The sequence below is a fragment of the Hipposideros armiger genome, unplaced genomic scaffold, assembly GCF_001890085.2.
Source record: "Hipposideros armiger isolate ML-2016 unplaced genomic scaffold, ASM189008v1 scaffold_207, whole genome shotgun sequence".
Lineage (NCBI taxonomy): Eukaryota > Metazoa > Chordata > Mammalia > Chiroptera > Hipposideridae > Hipposideros > Hipposideros armiger.
Genome location: NW_017731557.1, coordinates 687,215 through 712,641, shown reverse-complemented (window position 1 = coordinate 712,641; position 25,427 = coordinate 687,215). Strand labels below are relative to the sequence as shown.

Sequence of the window (25,427 nt, the reverse complement as noted above, 5' to 3'; positions counted from 1 at the left end):
GGCAAATACGGTAGTAAGCAACCCACTGCTGGTGTTAATGATGACGCCCAATACTCCAATATCCCTGCACTTTAACAACCTAACTCCTCCATAAAGACTTACATTTATCACAACTGACAACATAATTAAATACAAAAATACTTCTAAAAGGGGTGCTCCTTCTATAACATTAACGAGACCTTTTATATGTTTGGGGTTAGTTTCCTTTAAAGATTACATAGTCAAGCAATGACAAGCTAATTTTGACATACCCTATGAAAAATAAATCCTGACAAACCTGCTAAAATATCCTGAAGCATACAAGTTAAGGAATATTGAGCCCAAGCACCACCCCAAGATATATCTCCTCTATTGAAGTCAGTTCCAACCAAAAGTAATAGCAGTCTTTCCAGTTGGGGTTCATTCACAATCTCACACAGATGTATAGTTGGCCTCGTGGCATTCGCAATGCGTGCAAGAACCTGTAATACATTTTATAAAATCATACACTTAAATAGCAATTACATATGTTTTCTCCAAAAACAAAGCGTTGGAGTAGTTTTCATTATTGAAATATCTTTTTGGTGTCAAAACAATTGACCGACATGGAATGCAAAAGAAATGTAATTTCATGAGTCAAATATTAAAGTCTGCTTAAAAATCTGGGTTGAATAGTGAAAAATAATTTCTATAAACAATGAATATGCTACAGGAAAACCTTCAGAGCATTAAAACCCCTTAATTACAATCATTTGACATTTGTTTATTGCCTATTTTAATTAATAGAAAAAAGGTAAATTCAAAACAGACATACCCAAATTACATACATTTCAAATCTACATTAATCTAGTTTAACTAGAATAAAATATAAATCAGGTCTCCTGAGAAATAAGTGATAAAATATTTTTTAAATCTTTCAAGGCACAATAAAGCTAAACTATGTAAAAGGAAAACCAATAAAAGTACTATTCTCTTAATCCAAAATCAATTCAAGACTGCATTCGTTCTAATTCTTTTTTTTAACTATAAATCTCTAATTATAAATTATGCCTATTAGTTTACCTACCTTACAAACAAATAATAAGAGATCTGCATGACACGTAAAATCCATGGAGAGGAGAAACAGGACAAGTTTCTGGACTACTGAAATACAACGTTCATGGGCCAAGGTAAATGGAAGTGGTTCTATCTCTGGACTTTCTTTTGTTGTTGTAACTTCTGTGTCTAAATTAGAACGGGACCATTCTGCTGTCCGACGTAACCGAATTAAATCCTTAAAGTGCTACATACAGAAATGTACAATATTTAAATCAATATTTATTGAACGAAAATTCTTCCAGTACAAATTTATTTATGGGATGAAAATACTCAGAAAACTTACCATTTCTAAAGAACAAAATTTTTAGGTAAACCGTAAGCTTCAAAAAGTAAGATTATTAAAGGCTCTACTGACCAATCGTACCTAATTTTCTATTTTAGAGTAAGGTATAGGATATATGACACAATTACAGAAAGGTAAAATTCTACAGGATGGCTACATTAGGTCAAATCCAACCTCATAAACATTACCAAAACATCCTAAACATAACTCATAAAAGGTGGATGGCAAAGTAACCTATATAACTTCAAGTACTGAGTATTAGTTCAAGTTATTTCAAAATCTGAGGGAATAACTATAATATTTACAGAAACACAATCATAAATTTGGTTGCTACAAATAAGTGTTATATTTATGTAACTAAATTTAAAAATACATACCACCAAGTTATTTTTTTTTTATTTTATCTACAAATCATTGCACTTAATTTTAACTTAGAAAGGACAGACTAGGAAAACTGCACATTTCTGGGCCGGCTGAGTGGCTCAGCTGGCTAAGAGCTCGTTCAAGAGCGTGAGCTCTGAGCAACAGGTTCGCCGGTTCAATTCCCAGCCCAAGCTAAGCTGCCAACAGCTGCCAGGATGTCTCAGCTAAAAAAAAGAACATTTAAAAAACAACAACAACAACAACAAAAAACTACCTGTACATTTCCTTGAGTCTTTTATCTTCAATTTACTGGAACACAAGCCACTTTCAAGGAAAGACACACTACACATGGTCCCCAACTTAATGATGGTTCAACTTACAATTTTTCCACTTTACAATGATGCGAAAGCAATAAGCACTGAGCTTTACCCAGGCCAGCAACATGCAGTACCACACACCCTCATGCTGCTGGACAGGGGCAGTGAACTACAGCTCTGTCAGGCATGCCATCACGTAAACTACCCATACTCTACAGTGTGCTCTGTTGCCAGCATTTTATTGGATGTTCTGTTCTAAGCACATTGAAGGTAGGCTAGGTTAAACTATGATATTTGGTAGTTTAGGTGTATTAAATGAATTTTCGACTTAATATTTTCAATTCATGATTGGTTTATCAGGATGTAACCCCATCGTAAGGCAAGGAGCATCTGCAGAGAAATACTTTAAGTCCACATTTATCATGTATTTCCTTGAGTTAACAGATACCCCTTCCCCAAAAAGTGTTCAGATTTTTCTGTTGATAAGCAGGAGAACATATACTTAAGCTTCCTGATCATTATTAAAGACACTTAACTACTCAAATAATACTAAAAGGGAAAGTGACTGTTCTATGATAATTAAAGTAAAAATCATACCTTTGAAGTAGCCTGCTTTAGTTTTGCTTGCTCTACCAGAAGTTTATAAGATGATCCTTTGTTACTTTGTATTTTTTCTTTTTCCATCTGTTCCACCAAAGCCTTCTGTTTTGCTTTTAGTAGGTTAAGTTGCTTAAAAATAAATAAATAAATCTTATAGCCAACAATATTAAAAACAACAAAGTAAATTATTATACTCACAGAATTCATACATCAAACTAAAGAATAAGAAGAGTTGGCCCTCCCTAATGCTGGTTCCCCAAGCTCAGATTCAAATTTTACTTTCTGGCTGACATGTGCTATGTAGTTAGGTCCAACTATCACGTTTGCCTCTGTACTAAACATGTATAGACTTTTTACTTTTGTCATTATTCCCTAAACAATATAAGAACTTATTTACATAGCATTTATACTGTATTAGGTATTATAAGTAATTTAGACATCATTTGGAATGTACAGGAGGATGTATGTAGATTATAAATAAATAATATGCCATTTTAGCTAAGGGATTTGAGTGTGCAGATTTTGGTATCTGCAGGGTCCTGGAACAAATCCCCCATGGATACGGAGGGATGACTGAAATTCCTTGAAAGATCTAGTTTTAACTGTGTTGCTGTGTAAAACAAAAAAAAATTTCTAAATCCCAATATCAAGATCTTTCCATGTTATATTTAAAATTAATCAATTCCTTACCACATGGGAGAAGGGAAATAACTACAAATTTTTCTTACGTAAACCTCTAATGAGACTGACATGTTTTTTAACAGAAGGAAAGAATTATTTTTAAATATATGGGGAAAATATTTTACTGCACAATACTCTTAGCTTTGCTTTTCTGAGCATCTCCCTTAAGAGTAGTACATTTTTTGGTATGCTTATGTTTTTTATTAAAATTTTTATTGAGATAATAGTAAATTCATATGCAGCTATAAGAAATAATTGAGGGCCGGCCAAGTGGCGCGATGGTTAAGAACTGGCTTGGGACGCCAGAGGGCCCCGGTTCAGATTCCACATATGAGAGCCAGTGACACTGCCCTCCACAGCTAAGATGCTGAACAATAGCTCAACCTGGAGCTGGGCTGCCCTGAGTAGCCGGCGATGGCGATGGCGTAGGCTGCAGCCCCTGTGCCATGTGGCAGTGGGTAGCCAGCAGCCAGCAGCCAGCGTGAGCGGCCAGCAGCCGCAGTGAGCGGCCGTCCAGAAGAATCCACACATGTTCTGCAATAAAATCACACCCTAATATATGACCTTCTGTGGAAGAAAGAGTGAGCGTGTGTGTGTATACAGCATTCGTTTGCACATTGGAGATGAGAGGAACATATATGTATATCTGTTTATATTTCAAAAACAAAGAATTAAAGAATAAACCAAAAACTAAAGGGTTCATCAACAGGAAAATGAATAAACAGAATTTGGAACATTCAAATAATGGAATAGTGCTCAGAAAAAAAAAAAGAACCACAAACACACTCAATAATATGGATGAATCTCAAAAATATCATTTTGAGCAAAACAAGGCAAGCATAAAAGAGCACTTACTCTGCATGATTGCTAATACTTTAAGAAACCATTTACTCATAGTGAAATGCACAAATCTCATGTTAACAAACAAACAAACAAACAAAACGAAAAAATGGGGGGGGGAATCCCTACAACAAATTATGATGAATATAATGAAAGGAAAATTATAGGATACGCAAGAAGTATATTGCATGGGGTTTCTAAACTACCATAGTTTAGAAACCAGGGAAGAGCGTTTTGAGGAACTGAATATGAACTAATGCCAGAAAAATAAATTAGGTTATCCAAGCAAAAGAGTAAAGTATGTGGTTGAGAGAAAACAAAACAAAACATAGCACACGCAAAAATCCTGGATGAGAAATTTGGTGTAGGTGGTTCAGCAACTCAAATTCAATGTGGCTAGACCAAAATTCAAACCTGAAAGTCAGACAAAGGGGTAGATACATCTAACATAAAGCCATATTAAGGAGTCTGACCTTCATCCAAAGGTCAATTGGAAGCCACTAAGAATTTAGAGGAGGAGTGATGTGATTTGAGTTTGTATTCAAAAACAACTCCCTAGGAGCAGCATGAACAATGGATTGGATTGAGAAAAAACAAAGGCAGAGAGGACTTTGACTAGACAAAGGACAATGATGGCTCAGTTAGATTGGTAGCAATAGAGATGTAAGGAGGTAGTCAGTTTAAAGGACAGCACCAAAACTCTGTGAACTACATATTGTTGTCTTTTAACAAATAAGGAAACTCAGTCTCAAAAGTGTCCCTAAGGAGCTCATAAAATGTCATACCTAAGTTCTGATGGCAAGTCTATCTCATGCAACCTCCAAAGCAATGTTCTCAAACATTAAAATTTAAAAAGCATTAAAAATTACCTGTTTATGATGAACTAGCTGCTTTCTGATTTTCCTGGAATATAATCTATCAAGGCTGCTGCTGCCTTTAGAAGACCTATTTATATTCTGAGTGTGCAGATTATTGTTAATAAAACTCCACTGGTTACCTATAGGGCAAGGAAAAGTGTCATTATTAATTCTGTCATATATGATTTTAAAGTACCTTTAATATGCAGTAAACACAAAATTATAAATGTGTCAATTATGACAAAGTAGTTCTAAAGAAAACTATTGTAAAAAAATTGGTAAGATTTGACCCTAGGAAGGCTAACCTTGATCCTAATTGGTAAGACCAGAGTTCTGTCTCCAATCTTTCCTTTAAGATAACAGCCATCTTTCTCCACAGTTGTTTAAGTTTAATTTTTGTACAATACAATTTTGATGATGTCCCTCAGTTCTAACAAATGCTCAATATTGCCTGTATTTCAAACTCATGTGCTTTTGTGTAGGTACCCAAAAAAGTGATACTCAATAATTTGACTTAATGACTTAAAAAGTAAGGCTGAATAGTTCAAAACTATTCAATAGTTAAAAACTACTGAAAAACCATACTGTGTTGCTCTACTTATTCTCTTTTGGAATGTACCTAGGCTATTCTTTAAATGTCATTTTTTACTCAATTCAGGCTTAATAATTGGAGATTTTCCAATCTCCAGTTATTAGTTCATGTCTGCTTAACCTAAACACATTTTTTTTTCTCTACTACCTATTTGCAAAGTCAGGTCAAATTCTTCAAACCCTAAAAAAAAGTGTCTTCCACAAATGGTTTTCCATAGTATCTGAATGATAGAAATAAAAACTAAGGCCTCCAATACTGTTATATTCCAACTTTACATTGTAGTTGTATTTAATTGTATGTCTTAGCTCTATATTCTAAAACTGAGTAAACTGACCAGTGACATATAGTATTTGTTAAAAAAATAAATTTAAGACAAACTCCCTGTACATGAAAAGAATTCCCCATCCTCTTCCCAAGTATAATGTACACCATAAACAACTGATATACTATAAAACATCTCAAGGGATCTTTTTTATACTAGGATCCTGACAATATTTAAAATTCCAAATTTTATAGTACTTATTGGTTGTATTTACATATTAGATGTAGCTATTTCGAATCCTGTATGAAAAAAGTCTTACTAACTTGGGAGAGAAGAAAACAACTTGGCTTGCAGTTTGATTTACTTTAATTTTTAAATTTTTCTGTGCCTCTAGTTTATGGAGAAAGATTATAACTCAAACAAAATCTGGGGATTTCTGTATCTAAGGATAAAAGCCATTTATAATTAATGAGTAGAACTATTTTATAACGGTAAATGGAATGAAACAATATACCAGAATAACATAAAACTCCAGGAACTCTTCAGAGATTTCCTTTTCATAACTTCAGTTAAATGTATGCTATTATTATAAAGTATTTAAATGAGCATGGGGGGAAATCTCATGAAAGACATGATTGTATTTAGAAACTCGTCATTTCAGAGAGGGGCTTCCCCATAAAGTCCTTCAAAAATAAATTCTATCCTTCGACAGATCCCCGGGAAAGTCAGTTCATATTTTACATAAATTACATACAGCTGGAATCTCCAGGCCAGCAGCCAGTTCTGGACAACTGTGAGTCTCTCAAAATCCCCACCAACAGATTATTATGAACTTTTGATACCTGTCAGAAACCTCTCCCTGTCTTTACCATTCAAAGGTTTCTTTGCAGCTGCTGCTTCATCTTCAACAGTTGACACATAATCCAACAACCTGGACACCAGCATGACAACCCAACTGATCATAGGAATATCTAGTACTCCTAGACAGGGGAGGAGTGGGGAGAGAGAGAATAATCAGGTGACTCTGGAAGTCCTAATGAAGTCTGATAAAATAATTATTAGATAAAACATTTTATAAAACCAAAATACACCATATCATTACTAACACTAATATTTATAATAAGCCTCAAAACTGGAACGTAGGGTCATGAATCAAGTAACACATTGAATCTAATGGAAGACCAATGCTGCATGGCATGAAAATAGATTCTTAAGTGTAGGATAATCCAACAGATAACTTATAAACTAGAAAACAAGGTATGAGATGCTATTCTTAGACTCACGGGTGACTGAAACAAAAAATCTAACTCTCAATTTATAATCACATAGTCTTACACAATGTTCTAAGGATTTCATTCCAATAACAATTTTTTTGCCTAAATGAACTGACTAACAATGACCAGAACAGGAATAGTACCTTAAAGCTTAAACTTAAGTAAGAGATTTTTATTTTAATTAACACAGTATAAAAGAAACATATTACAACAACTTCCAAGTTCAAAATTCAAACAATGAAAAGGTAACATTTAAAAAACTATAACTATATGACAGTCAATCACATGAAGGCTGATCATCCTTAAAAGTTTACATCATAAAACCAGTAACAAATTGTTTAATAAATATTTTTAAAAGTATTTCAGACTAGCCATTTAATAAAGGTAGTATTTACAAGAATCTGATGTTTCTTCTAAAGGTAACTCTTTAAACGATACCTTCTGTCCTCCGATGCATGGGTAACTGTGGCTGAAGAGGTGACAACAAATTATCCAACAGATTAAGTAAACTTTCTAATACTCCACTATTACTAAGTGATCTTTGACCAATGCAGGAAAGTAACATGAAGACCCTAAAAAAAAAAAACAGAAAAGATATAAATAAAATACTTATTATGAATCAATTTAATAATTTATTTGAAAAATAATTTACACTGGGTTCTGGTCAAGATAGCGGGGTAGGCAAATGCTGTGCTTACCTCCTGCCATGACCACATTAAAATTACAACTAAATTATACAACAATCATCTGGAGAACCATCTGAGACTAGCTGAACAGAAAGAAGTCCTATAACTAAGGATATAAAGCAGCAGCCACCTCAAGACTCGTAGGAGAGGCAGAGACGCAGGAACAGGTTAGCCCCACATCCACATGTAGCAGTTGAGAATCAAGGGGGATATCTCAGCTGCAGAGATGTCCCCTAAGGAGCAAGGGGTCCCAGCCCCACACAAGGTTCCCCAGCCTGGAGCAACAGTCTCAGGAAGAGGAGCCCCCACAACATCTGGCTGTGAAAATCAGCAGGGATTCCATCCATCCGGGTAAGACAGAGGTCTGCTGGAAACCCATGCATCCTCTTAAAGGGCCTATGCAGACTCTCTCACTCCCAGGCACTCACCCTGGGCCCCAGGAAAAGGGATGGCGACTCAGGAAGCACTAGAGCAGTGGTTCTCAACCTGTGGGTCACGACCCCTTTGGGGGTCGAACAACCCCTTTCACAGGGGTCGCCGGGTACTCGTATGTGGACGTATCTGCATGTAGGCCTGGAGACGGATAGAGGGGTGGTGTCTCGGTTCCGAAGACCATCGAAAATATGTGTTTTCCGATGGTCTTAGGCCACCCCTGTGAAAGGTTGAGAACCGCTGCACTAGAGACATACAGCGAGAGACTAAATTGTGTGGCTTCAAGACAGAGGCTGGAGGGATAGGTGCCATTGCCCCTGTGTTGAGCCCTCCCCTCACATGGCCAAATCTGAATTTGCATTGGCCTGGTGAACTCTGCTCACTCAACCTTGGGGACTTCATGTGACCCTGCCACACCTAACGCACCACTGGAGGCTTTCTATAGTGGGCAGCCAGTGTTAGCCTGCACTACAGTCTTTAATTGACAATTCTTGGAGATTTGTAGGCACCAGGCAGTCGGCGACCAGCCTCAATGTGCTCTGTGCCTTTTGCTGAGTGATCCTGGGCTCATACTGACACCAAATCTGAAACTGCAAGAGCCTAGTGAACACCACTCGACCCACCCCAGTGACTCACTAAGACCCAGCCTCACTCAATTCATGTACTGCACAAGGCTCTTTCAGTGGGTGATCCTTACAGGCAGGTGGTAGGCAAAGGCAACCTTGGGATGCCCTGGGCCTTCTGAGCTACCCCAGGCATGGTACTGGTGGCAGCCAGCCTAGGTTTGCAGCATGCCCTCTTCCATGCAGCCCCGGATCCAGCACAGGCAGGAACCAACTGTGGATCAGCTGTCCTTGGCCTTCATGGGAGCCCCTTCCAAGAGTCCCCAGAACCAACACACTTGATGGCTGGCTTCAGACCACAACAGAGCACCACTCAATAGCCCCACAAGCTGTACACCCAAGAGGTGGTCTCAGAAGACATGAGAGCCCACTGGGGCAAATCCCGTTCTAGGGGATCAGCCCTTCCACAGCAGCTCATATGCTACGGTTGTGGCTAATTCTACAACAAGTCAGTTAGACTGAGGGCTAATCCCATCCACTGACAAAACAGCAAGCAAGGGTCAACTACAAGAGGAGGGCACACACGACCCAAACAAGGGACACTCCTGGAGCACCGGCTCAGGTGATGAGGGAGACTACAACCACTGGGTCCCACAGGACACCTACTATATAAGATCACCCTGCCAGGACTGGGAGATGTAGCAAATCCAACTAATATATAAAAACAAAAACAAAGAGGCAGCCAAAATGAGGTGACAAAGAAACATGTCCCAAATGAAAGAACAGGAGAAAACTCCAGAAAAAGAACTAAATGAAATGGAATCAAGCCATCTACCAGACAAAGAGTTCAAAACAGTGGTATAAGGATGCTCAAGGAACTAATTTGGTAAGAGCTTCAACAAAGAGATAGCAAGCATAAAAAAAAAAAAGGGACATACAAATCATAAAAAAGAACAATTCAGAAATGAAAAATACAATAACTGAAATGAAGAACACATAGAAGCATCAATATCAGGTTAGGTGAAGCAGAAGACTGAATCAGCAATTTGAAAGATAAGGTACCAGAAAACACCCAATTGGAACAGCAAAAAGAAAAAGAATCCAAAACAAAAAAATTAAAAATGAGGATAGTTTCAGGGACCTCTGGGACAACATCAAGCATACCAACATTCGTATCATAAATATACCAGAGTCCACCAAAAACCTATTAGAACTGATAAATGAATTCATTAAAGTAGCAGGATATAAAATTAATATTCAGAAACCAGTTTTTATATACCAATAATAAACTATCAGAGAAATTAAGAAAATAATCCCATTTACAATTGCATCAGAAAAAAAAAATACCTACGAATAAATTTAACCAAGGTGGTAAAAGACGTGTACTCAGAAAATTATAAGATATTGAAGAACAAAACTGATGATACAAATAAACATAAGCATATACCATGCTCAAACATAGGAAGAATCAACATCATTAAAATGTGCATACTACCCAAAGCAATCTATAGATTCAAAGCAATCCCTTTCAAAATTCCAATGGTGTTTTTCACAGAACTAGAACAAATAATCTTAAATTTTATATGGAAACATAAAAAATCTCGAATAGCCACAGCAATTTTGAGAAAGAACGAAGTTGGAGGTATCACACTACCTAATATAAAGCTGTAAGACAAGATTATCGTGATCAAAACAGCATGATACTGGCATAAAAACAGACACACAGACCAATGGAACAGAAGAGAGAGCCCAGAAATAAATTCATGCCTATATGGTCAATTAACCTATGACAAAGGAGGCAAGAATATACAATGGGGTAAAAACAATCTGTTCAATAAATGGTGTTGCGAAAACTGGACAAAAAATATGCAGAAAAATGAAACTAGACCACCTTCTTACACCATATACAAGAATAAGCTCAAAATGGTTTAAAGTTACATATAACACCTGAAACCATAAATCTCCTAGAAGCAAATACAGGCAAAAAACTGTGATACAGTAATAAGTTTCAGTAATATTTTTTCTGATATATCTCCTCAGGATAGGCAAACAAAACAAACAAAAAAATTAACAAACGGGACTATACCAAACTAAAAAGATTTTGCATGGCAAAGGAAACCATCATCAAAACAAAAAGACAACCTACTGAACCGGTGAGGATATTCGCCAGTGACACATCCAATAAGGAGTTAAAATGCAAAAAAAAAAACCAACAACAACAACAATAAAGCAATCCAATTAAAAAATGGGAAGAGGACCTGAACAGACATTTCTCCAGAGGACACACAGATGGCCAACAGACAAATGAAAAGGTGCTCAACATTACTAATCATCAGAAAAGTGCAAATTAAAACCACAATGAGGTATCAATGCACACCTGTTGGAATGGCTAGCATCAATAAATCAAAAACCTAGTGTTGGCAAGGATGTGGAGAAAAGGGAACCTTCATGCATTATTGGTGGGATTGCAAATTGGTGCAGCCACCTTGGAAAACAATCTAGCGGGTTCTCAAAAAATTAAAAATAGAACTACATTATGTCCCAGCAATTCTACTTTTGAGTAACTTATCCAAAGAAATCCAAAACACTAATTCGAAAACATATATGCAGCCGTATGTTCACTGCAGCCTTATTTACAATAGCCAAGACATGGAAGTAACGTAAGTGTCCATCAGTAGACAACTAGATGAGGAAGTGGTACGTGTATACAATGTAATATTACTCAGCCATAAAAATAGAAATCTTACCATTTGCAATAACATGGATGGACCTGGAGGACATTATGCTAAGTGAAATAATTCATACAGAGAAAGATAAATACCATGTGATCTCACTTGTATGTGGAATCAAAAGAACAAAATAAACAAAACAGAAAAAGACTCATAGATACAGAGAACAGATGATTGCCACCTGGGATGAATGTAGGGGGCTGTGTGAACTAAGAAGTAAAAATTGATATTGGGTTGTCGGAAAAGTCATGACGTATTTTTTTCTCTGTTTTTCATTGCAAAAATGTGTCATGACTTTTCCGACAACCCAACAGTTACAAAATAGTCAAGGGGGGCCAGCCAAGTGGCACGTTGGTTAAGAGTTGGGTTGGGACGCCAGCTCTGAGCAGAAGGTCCCCGGTTCAGATCCCACATGAGGGCCAGTGATGCTGCGCCCTCTACAACTAAGATGGTGAACAACAGCTTGACCTGGAGTGTGGGCTGCCATGAGTTGCCGGCAACGGCGTAGGCTGCAGTAAAGCTGCAGTGGGCTGCTGTAAGTTACCGTGAGTGGCTGGCAGCTGACCTGAGCGGCCAGCAGCCGGCATGAGCTGCTGTGAGCCGCCATCCAGTGGCGGGCGAGTGACTTCCTCACCGGAAGAACACAATGATAATACCAACATGGGCCACTGAAGCAACGTCCTCCACAACTAGACTGAAGAACAAAAGGACAGCAACTTGTCTGTTCCCCTTCCCTGATTCCCCAACGCTGTTCCCCTCCCCCAATTCCCCAATAAAGACTTAAAAAAAAAAATTTAAAACAAAGTAGTCACGGGGATGGATGTAAAGTACAGCACAGGAAATATAGTCAATAATATTGCATTAACTGTTTATAGAGCCAGGTGGATAATAGACTAATTGGGATGATCATTTCATAAATTGCATAAATGTCTAACCCCTATGCTGTACACCTGAAGCTAATATAAAATACTGAATGTCAACTGTAATTGAAAAAAGAAAAGACAGTGGGAAAGTCATGTGAAGACACAAAGGGAAGACAACTACCTACAAGTCAAGAAGAGAAACCAATCTTGCTAACACTTTATTTCTAATTTGTAACATCCACAATTATGAGAAAATAAATTTATTCAAAATAAATAAAATGTTTTTAAATAAGTTAATGAGGAAAGAAATAATTTACATTGAAATTTAATAAGAGTCATGAGAGAATATTTGGTTCTTAGCAAGATATCTGGAGGTATGATGTTAAAATTAGCTCTTTTTGGAGCTATTGGTTGTATTTCTTTATCCACAAAAATCAGGTAGAGAGAACTTTATCACAGCCTCAAAAAAATACATTTAACACATAAAATAACATGATCTGATACAAAATACTTGTAAACAGAGCTCTATAAATTCCACAGATTCAATTAGGAAACTAAAGAATGTAGTCCAGTTGTATCGTGCCTACTGATCTACTTCAATATGCCCTTCATTGGACATTCCCCAAACTCTGAAAAGACATGCTTCATTTTTCTACCTTCAGTATACATATACAGATTTCAAAATCTGAACATTGACTGTGATTAAGTATAAATCATTAATAACAACTAAGATCAATATTTTCTGACTTACCTATCCTGTGGAAAGATGAGAAGCTGCTCAGAATTGTACAATTCCTGAAGAACATTAGAGAGAAACTGACCCCACCATCTTTCACCACCACAGAGTTGAACAAGTAGAAGTCCAGTATGTAATCGTATCTTTGGGGTTCCACTGATGCACAAGTGTTTAAAAAGCTCTTCACAGGCCTGGGCGTGAAATGTGCTCTGCAAAACTGCAGGAACAGAGTGTCCTATTACAAGAAAGAAAACAGTAAAATTTCCTATTTAAGTATATGCTGTAATATCAAAATCAGCATGCCTAGGTATGTTTTCTTCTTTACCAGCTATCAGTACACAATTACATTCCATTTACTTTGCTATTCATTTCCTTACTCCTCGCATACTGAATGTTAATTGCTAAATACTTGAGGAAGAGAAGAGTTAGAACTTAAATCCATTATATTTCTTGTATGTGCAGTTGGGTATATCAGATAGCTGTATGAGTATCTGTATTTGTGTGCACACGTATAATACTGGCTAGAAAATGACAACTCTATATTAGGTTAGTAATTATTAACAGTTTTCACTGTTGCACTTTCAAACAATATTTATTATTTGCAAGTAACACAATGATGTGGCATATCAACAGCAGAAACTCAAGGAAAACAATAAAATATTCACTTATGAAAAACAAAAATATGGGGGAAAAATGAGCTAACCTAACCACATTAGAAAGGCTATCAAAATTAACACTACCCAGGAAATATCAACACAACAACAAAATACGCAACAAGATCACATGAAATATAATCCCAGTCTTTAAAACATTTAAGGCAAATACAAACCATTGGAAGAGTGAAGAAGGCTGAGCAAGGTGTCCAATAAGTATCTGATGATAGTACGTAACTGCTCTGTGGAAGACGTCTGAATTAAGTCTTTTGGATCTGATGTTTCATTCAACAACTTCCTACTTGCACCTAGAGCTACTTTGAGCCTCTGCACTGCATTATGAGCCAAATTTAGTTGAAGTTGTAGCTGAATACAATCCTGATAGGAGGAAAAAACTCTACTGTCTTCCTCAACTGCCTTGTCTGGCTTTCGCAAGAAGTACTGTGCATTGTTAGCACTGTTCAGGGGAGGAAGATCAATACTTTGCAAGAGAGTTTCCAGTCGATGACAAGCTAAGTTATATCTATAAGTAAAAAAATAAAACAATTCCTGTAATGTTCTTTGATGTACATGTACAGATATACTCTAAAAATTAAATTTCTAAAACATATTAACACAAAAACTAAAAAGAATTTATCATTTGGTAAGTACTATATTTAAAAAACCAATTATTTAGTCACAATATATTAATGTATTAAATATTATTGTAACATGCTAGTGTACTACTTCCTTCTGTTCTTTTCTATACATTTGTGAAAAGACATTTCTTGACAAATATATGCAAGACATTATAAAAAATAAAGTGTTTCAATAAGATTAAAATATACTGCAATTTTCTACCAACCTGCACTGTATATCCTCCTGTAGAGCAATCATCATTGCTAAATGCTGGTCAATTTCAGGCTGGTTTGCAGATTCTCCCTCTCCCCTTAGAGGATCGTGCATTAACTTCAGTTCACTCTCCCAAGGCAAGATGTAAGTATGACCATAGTAAAAGCCCAAGGGGATTTTGGCTCTGGCATTTGTACTTCCGTAACGTCCAATGACAGTGATCTAAAATGAAAAATTATAAACATACATACACACCCATCTGCAACAATAAAAGTCTCAGTGATGTATTTAAAAAGATATAGTTATACTTTTTAAATTATGAGTCTGAATATTTTTCACAACTTGTCAGAAACATGGAAAGCAGATCAATTCATTTTCCTGCAGTTCTTTACCTTCATGAATCTGCACACAGGAGGTGGTATCAAGTCATGAAGAATTAGTGAATGGGTGCTTATATCAGTTGCCACTACCAATCGCCTCCCATCCACCTCTTCTCCTAATGTCCAAATGTCAATTGACAGAGAGGCCAAGTCTCCACAAGTGGGAATCAATACATCTGTTAACAGTATTGGTCTGCCAAAATCCAAGGTGACAAACCTCCTTGCTCCTAATGAGAGGGAAAGCAACAGTTGACCAAAATACCATAATCAGTTAACCAAAAGATATACTGAAAAATTTAGGAACACTCATCTTAAAATTTCTGAAACTTCAATCTATGTTAGCTTGAACTCCAAGACTTAAGTAAAACATATACAATCGTAACTTTGTTACTATAAAGACAATCAACTGTGTGTGTGTGTGTGTGTGTGTGTATAAACTTAAAACATTAGCAGAAAAAAATAAATCAGCAAAAATAGTATATAGATTAATTCTAAAAAATACCTATCTACTCTTCTTTCAGCCACATGGTCTTTTTTTTTTTTAATTGCACAACTAGACACATGAATACCAAAATGTGTTATTTGATTTTAGTTTTCTTAAGCCTTATTTCACTTCTCATGGAGCTCCATTTTACATTGGCGTTCATATGTAAAGTAAAAGCATAAGGCTAAAATAACATGTAGTCATTCTAGCACTAAAAAATCCCCTAGGGAGGTCCTCCAAAGACAGATACAGCTTATCTCAATGTTTTCCCCCAGTACTGACACATTGCTGTCTCCTCAGCTCAGAACCGGATAAAGCAGGTGGCTTACTCTTAAGGGCCACACTAAAGAGGTAGTGAGTCTTTTCTGTGTAAGCACTAAATCACACTCAGCATGGTTAAGCAGCTCAAACTAAGGAAATGCAAGAACGACCTGAGAGGAATGGAAGAGAGAGCAAATTTGCACCTCTCATTTCACACACATTTCAGGAATAAGTTCAATTAGTGAAACAGTAAACAGAATCATTAATAATATCTTAATTCTTTTTCTTTTTTACCGGGTTAGGGTGAGGGGTAGCTAGTAACCTTATCTTCTACAATTTACAGTGAAGGAACCCAACAAAGTGAAACTTCCAGAACTACCGCTATTCTTGATGGGGGCTAGTTTAAAAGAAAACAGGCAGTTACCAATACTTTCCTGAACAGAAAGGCTATTAAGCAACAAATAATATAATTCTCCTCCTTAGAGGGCTGATGTGCTACAGTCAACTCCATAAATTAAAAAAAAAAAAATCAGAGTATAAATAACTACTCATAGTTCGTAAGAGAGCATAACAAATTTCACTTTAAATGTTATAAATACTAATGTTGTTACAAATGAATTATTACTTGGGTAGAAAATACCACTACAACTTTTTAAAAGAAACTCTCTCTTCCAAAAATGAAACAGTCCACTGTAATAAAGCAAATACGGTTCAACTGTTTATATAATGAGACGTGATACAATAAGCACTATATTCATGTACCTCCTCCTATAAAACATGTCTAAGGATTCTGTTGAATTCTGCTGCTGTTCAGTTAGTAGGGCTAAGGTAACAACTACCAATAGCTTATCAGTAAACATGCTCTAATGCAAAGCACCTATCCCAATCATACGTGTCTAGCATATATGCAGGGTACTAGCTTAGGTGAACTGAATTATTCAGACACCATGAAGTGTTATTAAATTTACTCAGTTATAATTAGCAGTTAATTCTGTCTGCCATTCTCAAGAAACAGTTCCAATACCAGAATGCTCATCTTAAGAATACTACTACTTCTTAAGCTTAATTTCTAGTGTAATGGTAATTGACCAGCTATAGTAGAGGCAAGTATTTCTGTTAATCATAGTTCAACAAGCAAGATTCATATGCAGATCAAATCCATTGTTTGGACACAATTAGTGAACCTACTCGCAGCATTCTTCCCTGTACTTGGTGAGCACATATCTTGAGCCTCCTATAGTGCTTATACTTAGTAAAATGTACTTACCCAAGAGCAAATGTGATTTAATTGCAAAGAGAAATCAAACTACAGAATATTAAGTTTTCAAAGGGCCAACAGACTAGGCACAAAAAATATTTTAAAGAAGTCAAAGATTACCTGAATGCATTCGCTCTATAATAATGGACTGGTGAGGTGGAGGTTGAAGAAAATGTGAAGCATGAGAAATTGCAAGGGCTAGACCAGAACCAAGTGGATTCTAGAAAAGAAAAAAGTATAACTCTACATTGATATTACTCTTTGCTCTATAAAAACTAGAAATCAAATTAACAAGTCTCATTTCCGAATGAACATTCTCTAGTATTTTACAAAAGAAAATAATCGAATTTTATCTATCAAGTTGGTATAATAAAATTTTTCCTTCTAAAGTTAGCGTGTACTACAAATTATTTTTAAATAGCTAAGCAAAAGCCTATTTAAAAGTAATAATTTACCATTCTGGACTTGTTGGAATTTTTGTTATGTGCAGCAAGATTGACTGTTGGGGGATCAATAACTGAGCCTGGGAAAAGTTGTGCAAGTTCAGCATTAATCACAACGGACACTGCTTCATTGGGTGGTGTGAGTGGTGGAGTCATAAAAAGTGGTGTTGTTTTTGGAGTGGGTGGAATAACGTCAGATGGATGAATGAAGAATCCAGGGGCTGCCACTGGGTTGGAAGGCACAGAGTTGTGAACAGGACCTACTGCTGATGCTGCTGACGCGGCTGACGCGGCTGCAGCTGCTGCAGCTGTTGTCTGATGTAACTTGGCTTCCAGCTTTGCTTTCTGTAAAAGAAGTAAAAGCAACAAATATAGGCTAACCCTGCCTAGCTAAATTGTGGGGAACTACACAGGTATATATTATGAAGATAAGCATGATTAACTGGATCCTAGTTAAATAAAAATGAAATTAAATACAAAGTGACAACACGAATGGGTTATTTCTTTGCTATACATACTTCATTAAATATTTGATATAAAATTTCCTGAGTATTTAGGAACTAGGACTGTCTCAAAGCAAAGGTGCAAAGGAAGCAGAACAATTAAATGTAAATAAAAAAACAAAGTTCTCTTTAAAACAAAGTAATAACAGGAAGTGCACTCTCATGTTTCCTAACCTGATACAATTTGTCACCTGGAATTGTATCAATTGCATTGACCACAATGAAATCTCCAAAACTTATCATTATTACTAAATTTTAATTCACATTAAACAGGTCTTTAAAATGTTGTTTTAGGTTATTCAATCAATGACAATAATTAACTGGTAACTGTAATGTTTGACCAAGAGTGTGTAAACACAGTAAGAATGGATTTTACTTGAAGATTGCAAAAGAATTGTCAATTATATTCCCTAAGTTATATATCAAATAAAATACATTTATATAATTTTTAAATATTTAAATATATCACAAAGACGTTACCTCAATTTTTGTAGAAAATGATTAGCTCAGATCGATCAACCTACTTTCCTTTACGAAAATAATGATCATTTTTACAGTACTTTTTCAGCTTTTGAAGTTTAGAGACAGCATGAACAAAGAGCCAAATAGTCTCCAACCTGTTGCTGAAGCTTCAAAAGCTGCTGCTGTTTCTCTTGCAGCACCTGTAGCTGTTGCTCGGCTGAAGCCATTGCATGAGAGAGAGACTGCAAAGCTACCTGGGCTGCTGAACTCAGGGCTGTCGAAGCTTCCCCAACTGTCCCAGATGATAGTCCACCTACTGCAGGAGTAACCCCGAAGGAACTCACTGGCATATGGGGGAGAAAAACACAGGATAAAGAAAAGGTACACAGAGAAAAACAGTCAAAGTACTATACTATTTTGACACTAAAACTAAAGTTAATTTTCACTTTGAAAGATATGAATCTAGAGTATAAATAAGAGAATCTTAACAGTAAAAGTATATTGATAATAATAGTATTCAAGTTAAAGGGATCCAGAAATGACTTGTATAGCAAAGAAAAATTAGTATACTTTTAAGTTTAAAAATATTTTCAGCATAGACTTTTCATTTAATATAACTAAAATAAAAATACAAAATGAGAATAATCTTATCATACAATTTGAGCATAAGAAATAACTGAATTTGCTTTACGAAGATTTCTTACAAGCAACACTTCCTTCTCCCACCCTCAAAAAGCTAAAAAAAAAATCTTTAATTATAAGAACATCATTTTAAAAGCCTGGTAACACTTATTTCCTCATTTGAAAGCATAGCTAAACAGAGAGGCTGGCCCACGTAGAATATGTAAAGCAGTTTCCTAGAAGTGTGTCCCACGCACAAATAACTCCAGCACATAATGCTTACCCATGAACATTATCATTAAAGGTCTATAAAATCCTACAAGTTAAAAAATTCCTTTGATTTTCCTTTTCAATGTTATTCAAACTTACATCATAAAAGAACTCTTCTCCCATTATTAAATATTTACCAATATTTGTGGAAAACATTCTGGAAAAGGCTGAGATGAAAACTATTTCACAACTCAATCAAACGGGTCAATACAAAACTAGAAGTAGATAGAGGCTAAGTCTAACAACAGTATTAACACTATAACAAGCTTCACTAGAAAGTTATACGGGGGGAAAGATAACCACTACTGTAAGCAAATGTTTAGTGTGCATTATCACATGACACTACTTTAATTACTACATTCAACAGATGAACAACCCTGAGGGGCAGACACTATGATGCTGTGTTTTAGTTGATTAAGTAAAGAATGGCTCTGAGAAGTTACCCTGGAGAGCTGAGAGTGGTAAAAGTAGGATCATTTTGTTTCCCCGAAAATAAGACCAGGTCTTACATTAATTTTTGCTCTAACAATCTACATTTATTCATTTATTCATGTACAAAAATCTACATTTATTCAAACAGTCATGTCTGGCTGACAATATTAACTGGGGCTTATGTTTGGGGTAGGGCTTACTTTACAAGCATCCTGAAAAATCATGCTAGGACTTATTTTCAAGTTAGGTCTTATTTTGGGAGAAACATGGTAGAACTAAGGACAGTATGAAACCAAAGCCATGTGAAGCACAGTACTAAAAATGGAACTTACAGCAACTCATTTAATCTTTGTACTGGCACATAGGTAGGTATTATGGTTATGCATTTTATAGATAATGAATTTAAAGTTGAAAGAAGTAATTTGCTCAAATACTTGAAAAGAGAAATAAAAAACAGGTAATCTGACAGGCTATCTTAATGGCTAGATTATGCCAGGATTGAAATAAACTATAAAAAAATTAAGTTGCATTCAACAAGATAGCATTAACAACAAAACTGTGCATAACCACTTACAATTAAAAATTCCCTCAACTTAAAGAAAAAAACAAAAAACCATATATTACAGTACAGCCATACTGCATACCTCATTGAACTTACACAAATTCAACTATATAAGCTTGTTCAAAGAAAGAGCAATCATATTTCACATAAGCTATGTGACCCAAAATGAAATCCATCTGCTCCATCTATTGTTCCGCCAAAGCCAAAAGCTATTAATCGCAACTCCAGGGGGAAAATTATTAGACTTAATGAAACATTTATGTTGTACTGCAGAGGAAATTTAAGCTATTTTCAATATTAATTATATGTACTTTAGTCCTTTATTGACTTTAAAATCTAATGCCCAAATAATATTTATGGGAAAATTGTCACTATAAACAATCCAAGGAAAAAAAGTCATCATGCTACCACAAACCTAATTTTGAATTCTTCTACACCGTCTGAGTTTTCAATACCCTACACTATTTTTATATTAAGGGCCTTGAAAACTACATATAAAACATAGAGGTGAGAACAAAACAAAGCTGACTATTATCACCATTTCTATTATATCATGCAGGACGTCCTAGGAAGCATTAAAATGAAAAAAGATACACAATCAGAAAAACAAGAAACTAGACTCCCTTTATTAACAGATGACATGATTATATATATAAAAAAATTCCTAAGAATCTACATACTATTAGAATTAGCAAATTAACACAGCAATGTCATCAGATATAAGGTCAATATACACAAATCAATTATATGTTTACTACACTAGCAACAAAAGAATGGAAATACAATTAAGAAAACTATCACTTATAATAGCATAAAGAAGTCAAATAGGTAGGTAAAATCTAAAAAGGATGTACAAAGCATCTACACTGAAAACTATAAAACATCACCAAGAGAAACTGAAGACGCACATATACTAAAGAATATATCATGTTAACAGTCTGCAAGGCACAGTATTAAGATTTCCCCCAAGCTAATTTATATTCAAATCCAAAATTAAAAAATAATGTTTTTTGTATATGAATTGACAAGCTGATTCTAAAATTTAAATGGGAATACAGAGATCAAGGTACAGCATGGTGTTTACAGCTAATAATACTGTATCATACACTTGAAAGTTACTAAGAAAGTAGGTATTAAATGTTCTCACCACGAAAAGGAAATGGTAATTATGTGCCCGGATGGAGGTATTAGTTAATGTTCTGGTTGTAATCATTTTACAATATATAAATGTGTCAAAACAACACATTGTGTGCCTTGAACTTGCTCAATGTTATGTCAAATATAGCTCAATAAAGCTGGGGGAAAATGGAAATATAGAAGACTCAGAATCTTTTCAAAAGACTATCTTTAATAAAAAGAATCCAATCCTAGGTATATACCCAAGAAAACTAAAAACATACATTCACACAAAAATTTAAACAAAAATGTTCACAGCAGTATTTTTCTTAAAAGCCAAGGGGACACAGCTCAAATGTTCATTAACTGTTGAGTAGATAAACAAAATGTGGTATATCCATATTTTTTAAAAAGCAGTATGTCCACACAATGAAATATTATTTGGCCATAAAAACCAATGCTGTACTGATAAATGCTAAATGGATGGAACATGAAAACATTATACTAAGTGAAAGAAGCCAGACAAAAAGTCCAGATATTATTTGATTACACATTTATATGAAATTTCCATAGAGACACACAATGGATTAATGATTGCCAGGGTGGCGATGGGACGACAGGCAGGGGAAGAGAAAGAGACTACTAATGGCTATGGAGTTTCTTTTAGGAGTGATGGAAATGTTCTGGAATTAAGACAATGGTGATGACTACCTACCATTGTGAAAATTTTATATCAATGTTGTAAATGTACCAAAAAAGAAAGAGAACCAAAGTTGATAAGCTTATACTAACAGATTTAAAGACTTGATAGAAAGTTACAATAATTAAGACAATGAGGTATTGGCGTAAGGCTAGAGAAACTAACCAATGAAAGAGAAACAGATCCACACAAATAGCAGACACATAACTTTTAACAAAAGCAACAAACGCTGCAGTAGAGAAAAGGGGGTAGGGTTTTTTCCCATAAATGATTACATAGCAAAAGAGATAATTAGTAAACTAAGACGAATTAGAAGGCAATACCCATAGTAAAAGGAGAGATTAAAAAATTGAAAATTATACCAGTTATAGTGATGAGGTGTCACATATATGAAATTGGAGACACAAAGAGAAGATAGAAAATAGGGCAGAAGCAATGTTTGAACAACTAATGGCTCAGATTTTTCTATAACTGATGGAAGGTTATCAAGTAAGGCCTGTGAATCACAAGCAGGATAGAGAGAATATGAATGAATCTCATAAATAGCTTTAGTACTGACAATGACCTTAAAAGAGGAATCATAAGACTGACATGCGATGTCTAACAAAAATTGTGTGTAAGGTAAAAAACAAGCAAAGATTATCTTTAAATCACTAGAAGAAATAATAGCTAACTTAGAACTCTATACTGTGAAAATATACTTCAAGAATGAAAATAACACCTCTTTATCCAAATAAATCAAATATAAAATGTTACTGTGATATTCAGATAAATTTAATTATATATTGAAAATTAGATACCATATTATGCCAATTTACTTGATGAAATGCATCATATTCATAATTAATTTGGACATTTATGAAAAATCATCAGTAGTTAAAAAGAATATTCATATTGTTTAAGGCAATTATGTGTTATGCATACAGAGGTAAAAGTGATACAATATCTAGTATTTGTTTTGAGGTACTTCAGCAAAGAAAAAAGATAAAAGAAATGTGGGAAAATATCAATACTATTGGAATCTGGATAATGGCTAAGTGGTTTGCTCATCTAATTATTCAAAGAATATTTGAAAATTTTCCCAAAAAACTAAGTTAATTCATCAGTAGACAAGTATAAATAAAGAGATCTTAGAGGACAGCTTTCAGATACAAACAAAATTATACCAGATAAAAGCACAAAAGCAAAGAAAGGAATAAAGCAAAATGAAATGGAATTATGAGATAAATCCAAATGAATATTGAATATAAAAACTATTATAATAATTATTAGGGAAATCAAAATACACCTAAAATTAAGGTATAAAATCACAATGCCACATAAATTGGAAAGGTGAGTTAAAAATTTTCAAGATATTTGACCTATATGGTAAAAATAGCAACTGGACTCCTAGATATCAAAGATATGTGTATATTATTCTCTAGGATAAATGCTAAAATCAATAAAAAGTAGAAAAATAGACCAATAAAAATATAATCACCAAAGAAAAAAGGAGGAAAAGAAGTATCTGGCAAGATGAGAAATCTAATATATAAAAAAACACAGTAGATTTAAACAGAAATATATAAGTAATTACACTAAATGTAGATTAAATATTGCAATTGAAAGGAAAAGTATCAGAGTAGATTAAAAAAGGAAACTACACGATGCCTTTAAATGTATGTCTAAAATATAAGGAGACACTGAAAAGGTAAAAGTAAAAAGAAGGAAAAATATATACTATACAAATAGTAACCAAAAATTCGTGCTAAGTATATAAATATCAAACAAAATACTTTCAGGAAAAATAAGAATCAAAGATAAAAACATAATTCGTAAAGATAAGACATTCAATTCACAAGAAAGATAGAACCATTCTAAATTCGTATGGTAGTTTCAAAATGAAATAAAAACTGATGCAACTAAAATGGACAAATCCACAGGCACAGTGACAAAAAGTTAACACATTTTATTAGCTGAAAAAGCTAAGTAGATGAAGTAATCAATAAATAATTAGCAAACTTGCCCAAACAGATATAAAGAATACACTTCACCAAGTGCTGAGTAAACATTATTGTGAAACATTCATGGAATATTTATAAAAGCTGACCCACTACAAAGCCTAACATATTTTCCAAGATGGATAGAGTATTTCTTTTGATCCCACAGCAATTTAAATAAGAATCAATAACAAGATCACTAGAAACTGCTCATATGCTTGGAAATGAAGAAGTCCATTTCTTCAATGTTACTTACTAAAGTTGAATATACGTATGACAACCCTATGAAGCAGCAAATCAACTTCCACATTCATATCCAAGAGAACAATGTATCCATTAGTACTAACAGTCCCACAATGGAACAACCCAAATATCAACCAACAGTATACAAATAAATGGATACATAAATTTTATTTTATTCAGACAACAGAATCTTAAACAGCAGTGAAAAAGAACCAACTATCTACATATATGCAACGGTATGAATTTAACAATCATAACGTTGAACAGAAGACAAACCAAAAATATATAAATGCAATTTTATATTATGCAGACCCTACTCAACCAGTGCTCAGAAATGCATAAAGTGGTTATACAAAGAAGCAAAAACCAAGAAATGATTACTCAAAAAGTTAGGACAACGTTGACCTTTTGGAGAGAGGGTGGGAAAAATAAAGAGAAGGGGGCATGAAGACACACCACACCTTTTAGAGTACCGGAAATATTTTTTTATTTGGTGGACAGCTTATGTTTTGGTAAACTGCTGGGCTATACAACTGTTTTCTGCACTTTTCTTTATTGGGCATTACATTGCACAATTAACATGTTTCAAAAAAAATAAAAATAAAAACTAAACAAGTTGAGAGACCGCAGTCATCTTCCAGCACCTTATGATCACTAGTTAAGAGTTTGCTCTAATGTTTAATAAAAATCCCTCTGCTGGTGGTGATTTCAGTTTGGGTGGAATACAGAGGTGACTGCTTGTACAGGCATAGACTACCTTTGGAAACACAAAAAAATTGGTTCCATTGTTTCCTTTGCAGGATAGGATATGGGTGGGGAATGTGAAGGAATACTTATCGTTTTCAAACCTGATTTTTTATGTTTTTAATTTTATACCTTCTGAAAGTATTACTTATTCAAACACAAATTTTCTTAAAATAAAAATCTTAGATCCTTATTTTTACGACAGTCCCAAGAAAGAGTCTAACTTATAACTAAAGAGTTCTCTGAAAATTCAATTTTTTATCATAGTATGTCTATTCTAGTATAAACATATGTTTCAACAAAAATGACTAGAATAATCCAAGAAAGCAA

The 25,427-nt window shown here is 34.8% G+C and overlaps 1 protein-coding gene across 1 annotated transcript in view; it reads right to left on the bottom strand.

Annotated features, from left to right (window-relative positions):
* Positions 1–25,427, bottom strand: part of BIRC6 (baculoviral IAP repeat containing 6) — a 211,100-nt gene that overhangs the window by 114,888 nt on the left and 70,785 nt on the right. Inside the window, exons 23-35 of the mRNA XM_019653801.1 lie at positions 18,586–18,773; positions 17,478–17,810; positions 17,143–17,242; positions 15,032–15,246; positions 14,653–14,861; positions 13,985–14,331; positions 13,171–13,390; positions 7,585–7,718; positions 6,742–6,852; positions 5,031–5,158; positions 2,638–2,769; positions 1,046–1,261; positions 278–461 (exon numbers count right to left, since the gene is read on the bottom strand). Coding sequence (XP_019509346.1) covers positions 278–461; positions 1,046–1,261; positions 2,638–2,769; positions 5,031–5,158; positions 6,742–6,852; positions 7,585–7,718; positions 13,171–13,390; positions 13,985–14,331; positions 14,653–14,861; positions 15,032–15,246; positions 17,143–17,242; positions 17,478–17,810; positions 18,586–18,773 — 2,517 coding nt within the window. The remainder of the gene's footprint in view (positions 1–277; positions 462–1,045; positions 1,262–2,637; positions 2,770–5,030; positions 5,159–6,741; positions 6,853–7,584; positions 7,719–13,170; positions 13,391–13,984; positions 14,332–14,652; positions 14,862–15,031; positions 15,247–17,142; positions 17,243–17,477; positions 17,811–18,585; positions 18,774–25,427) is intronic.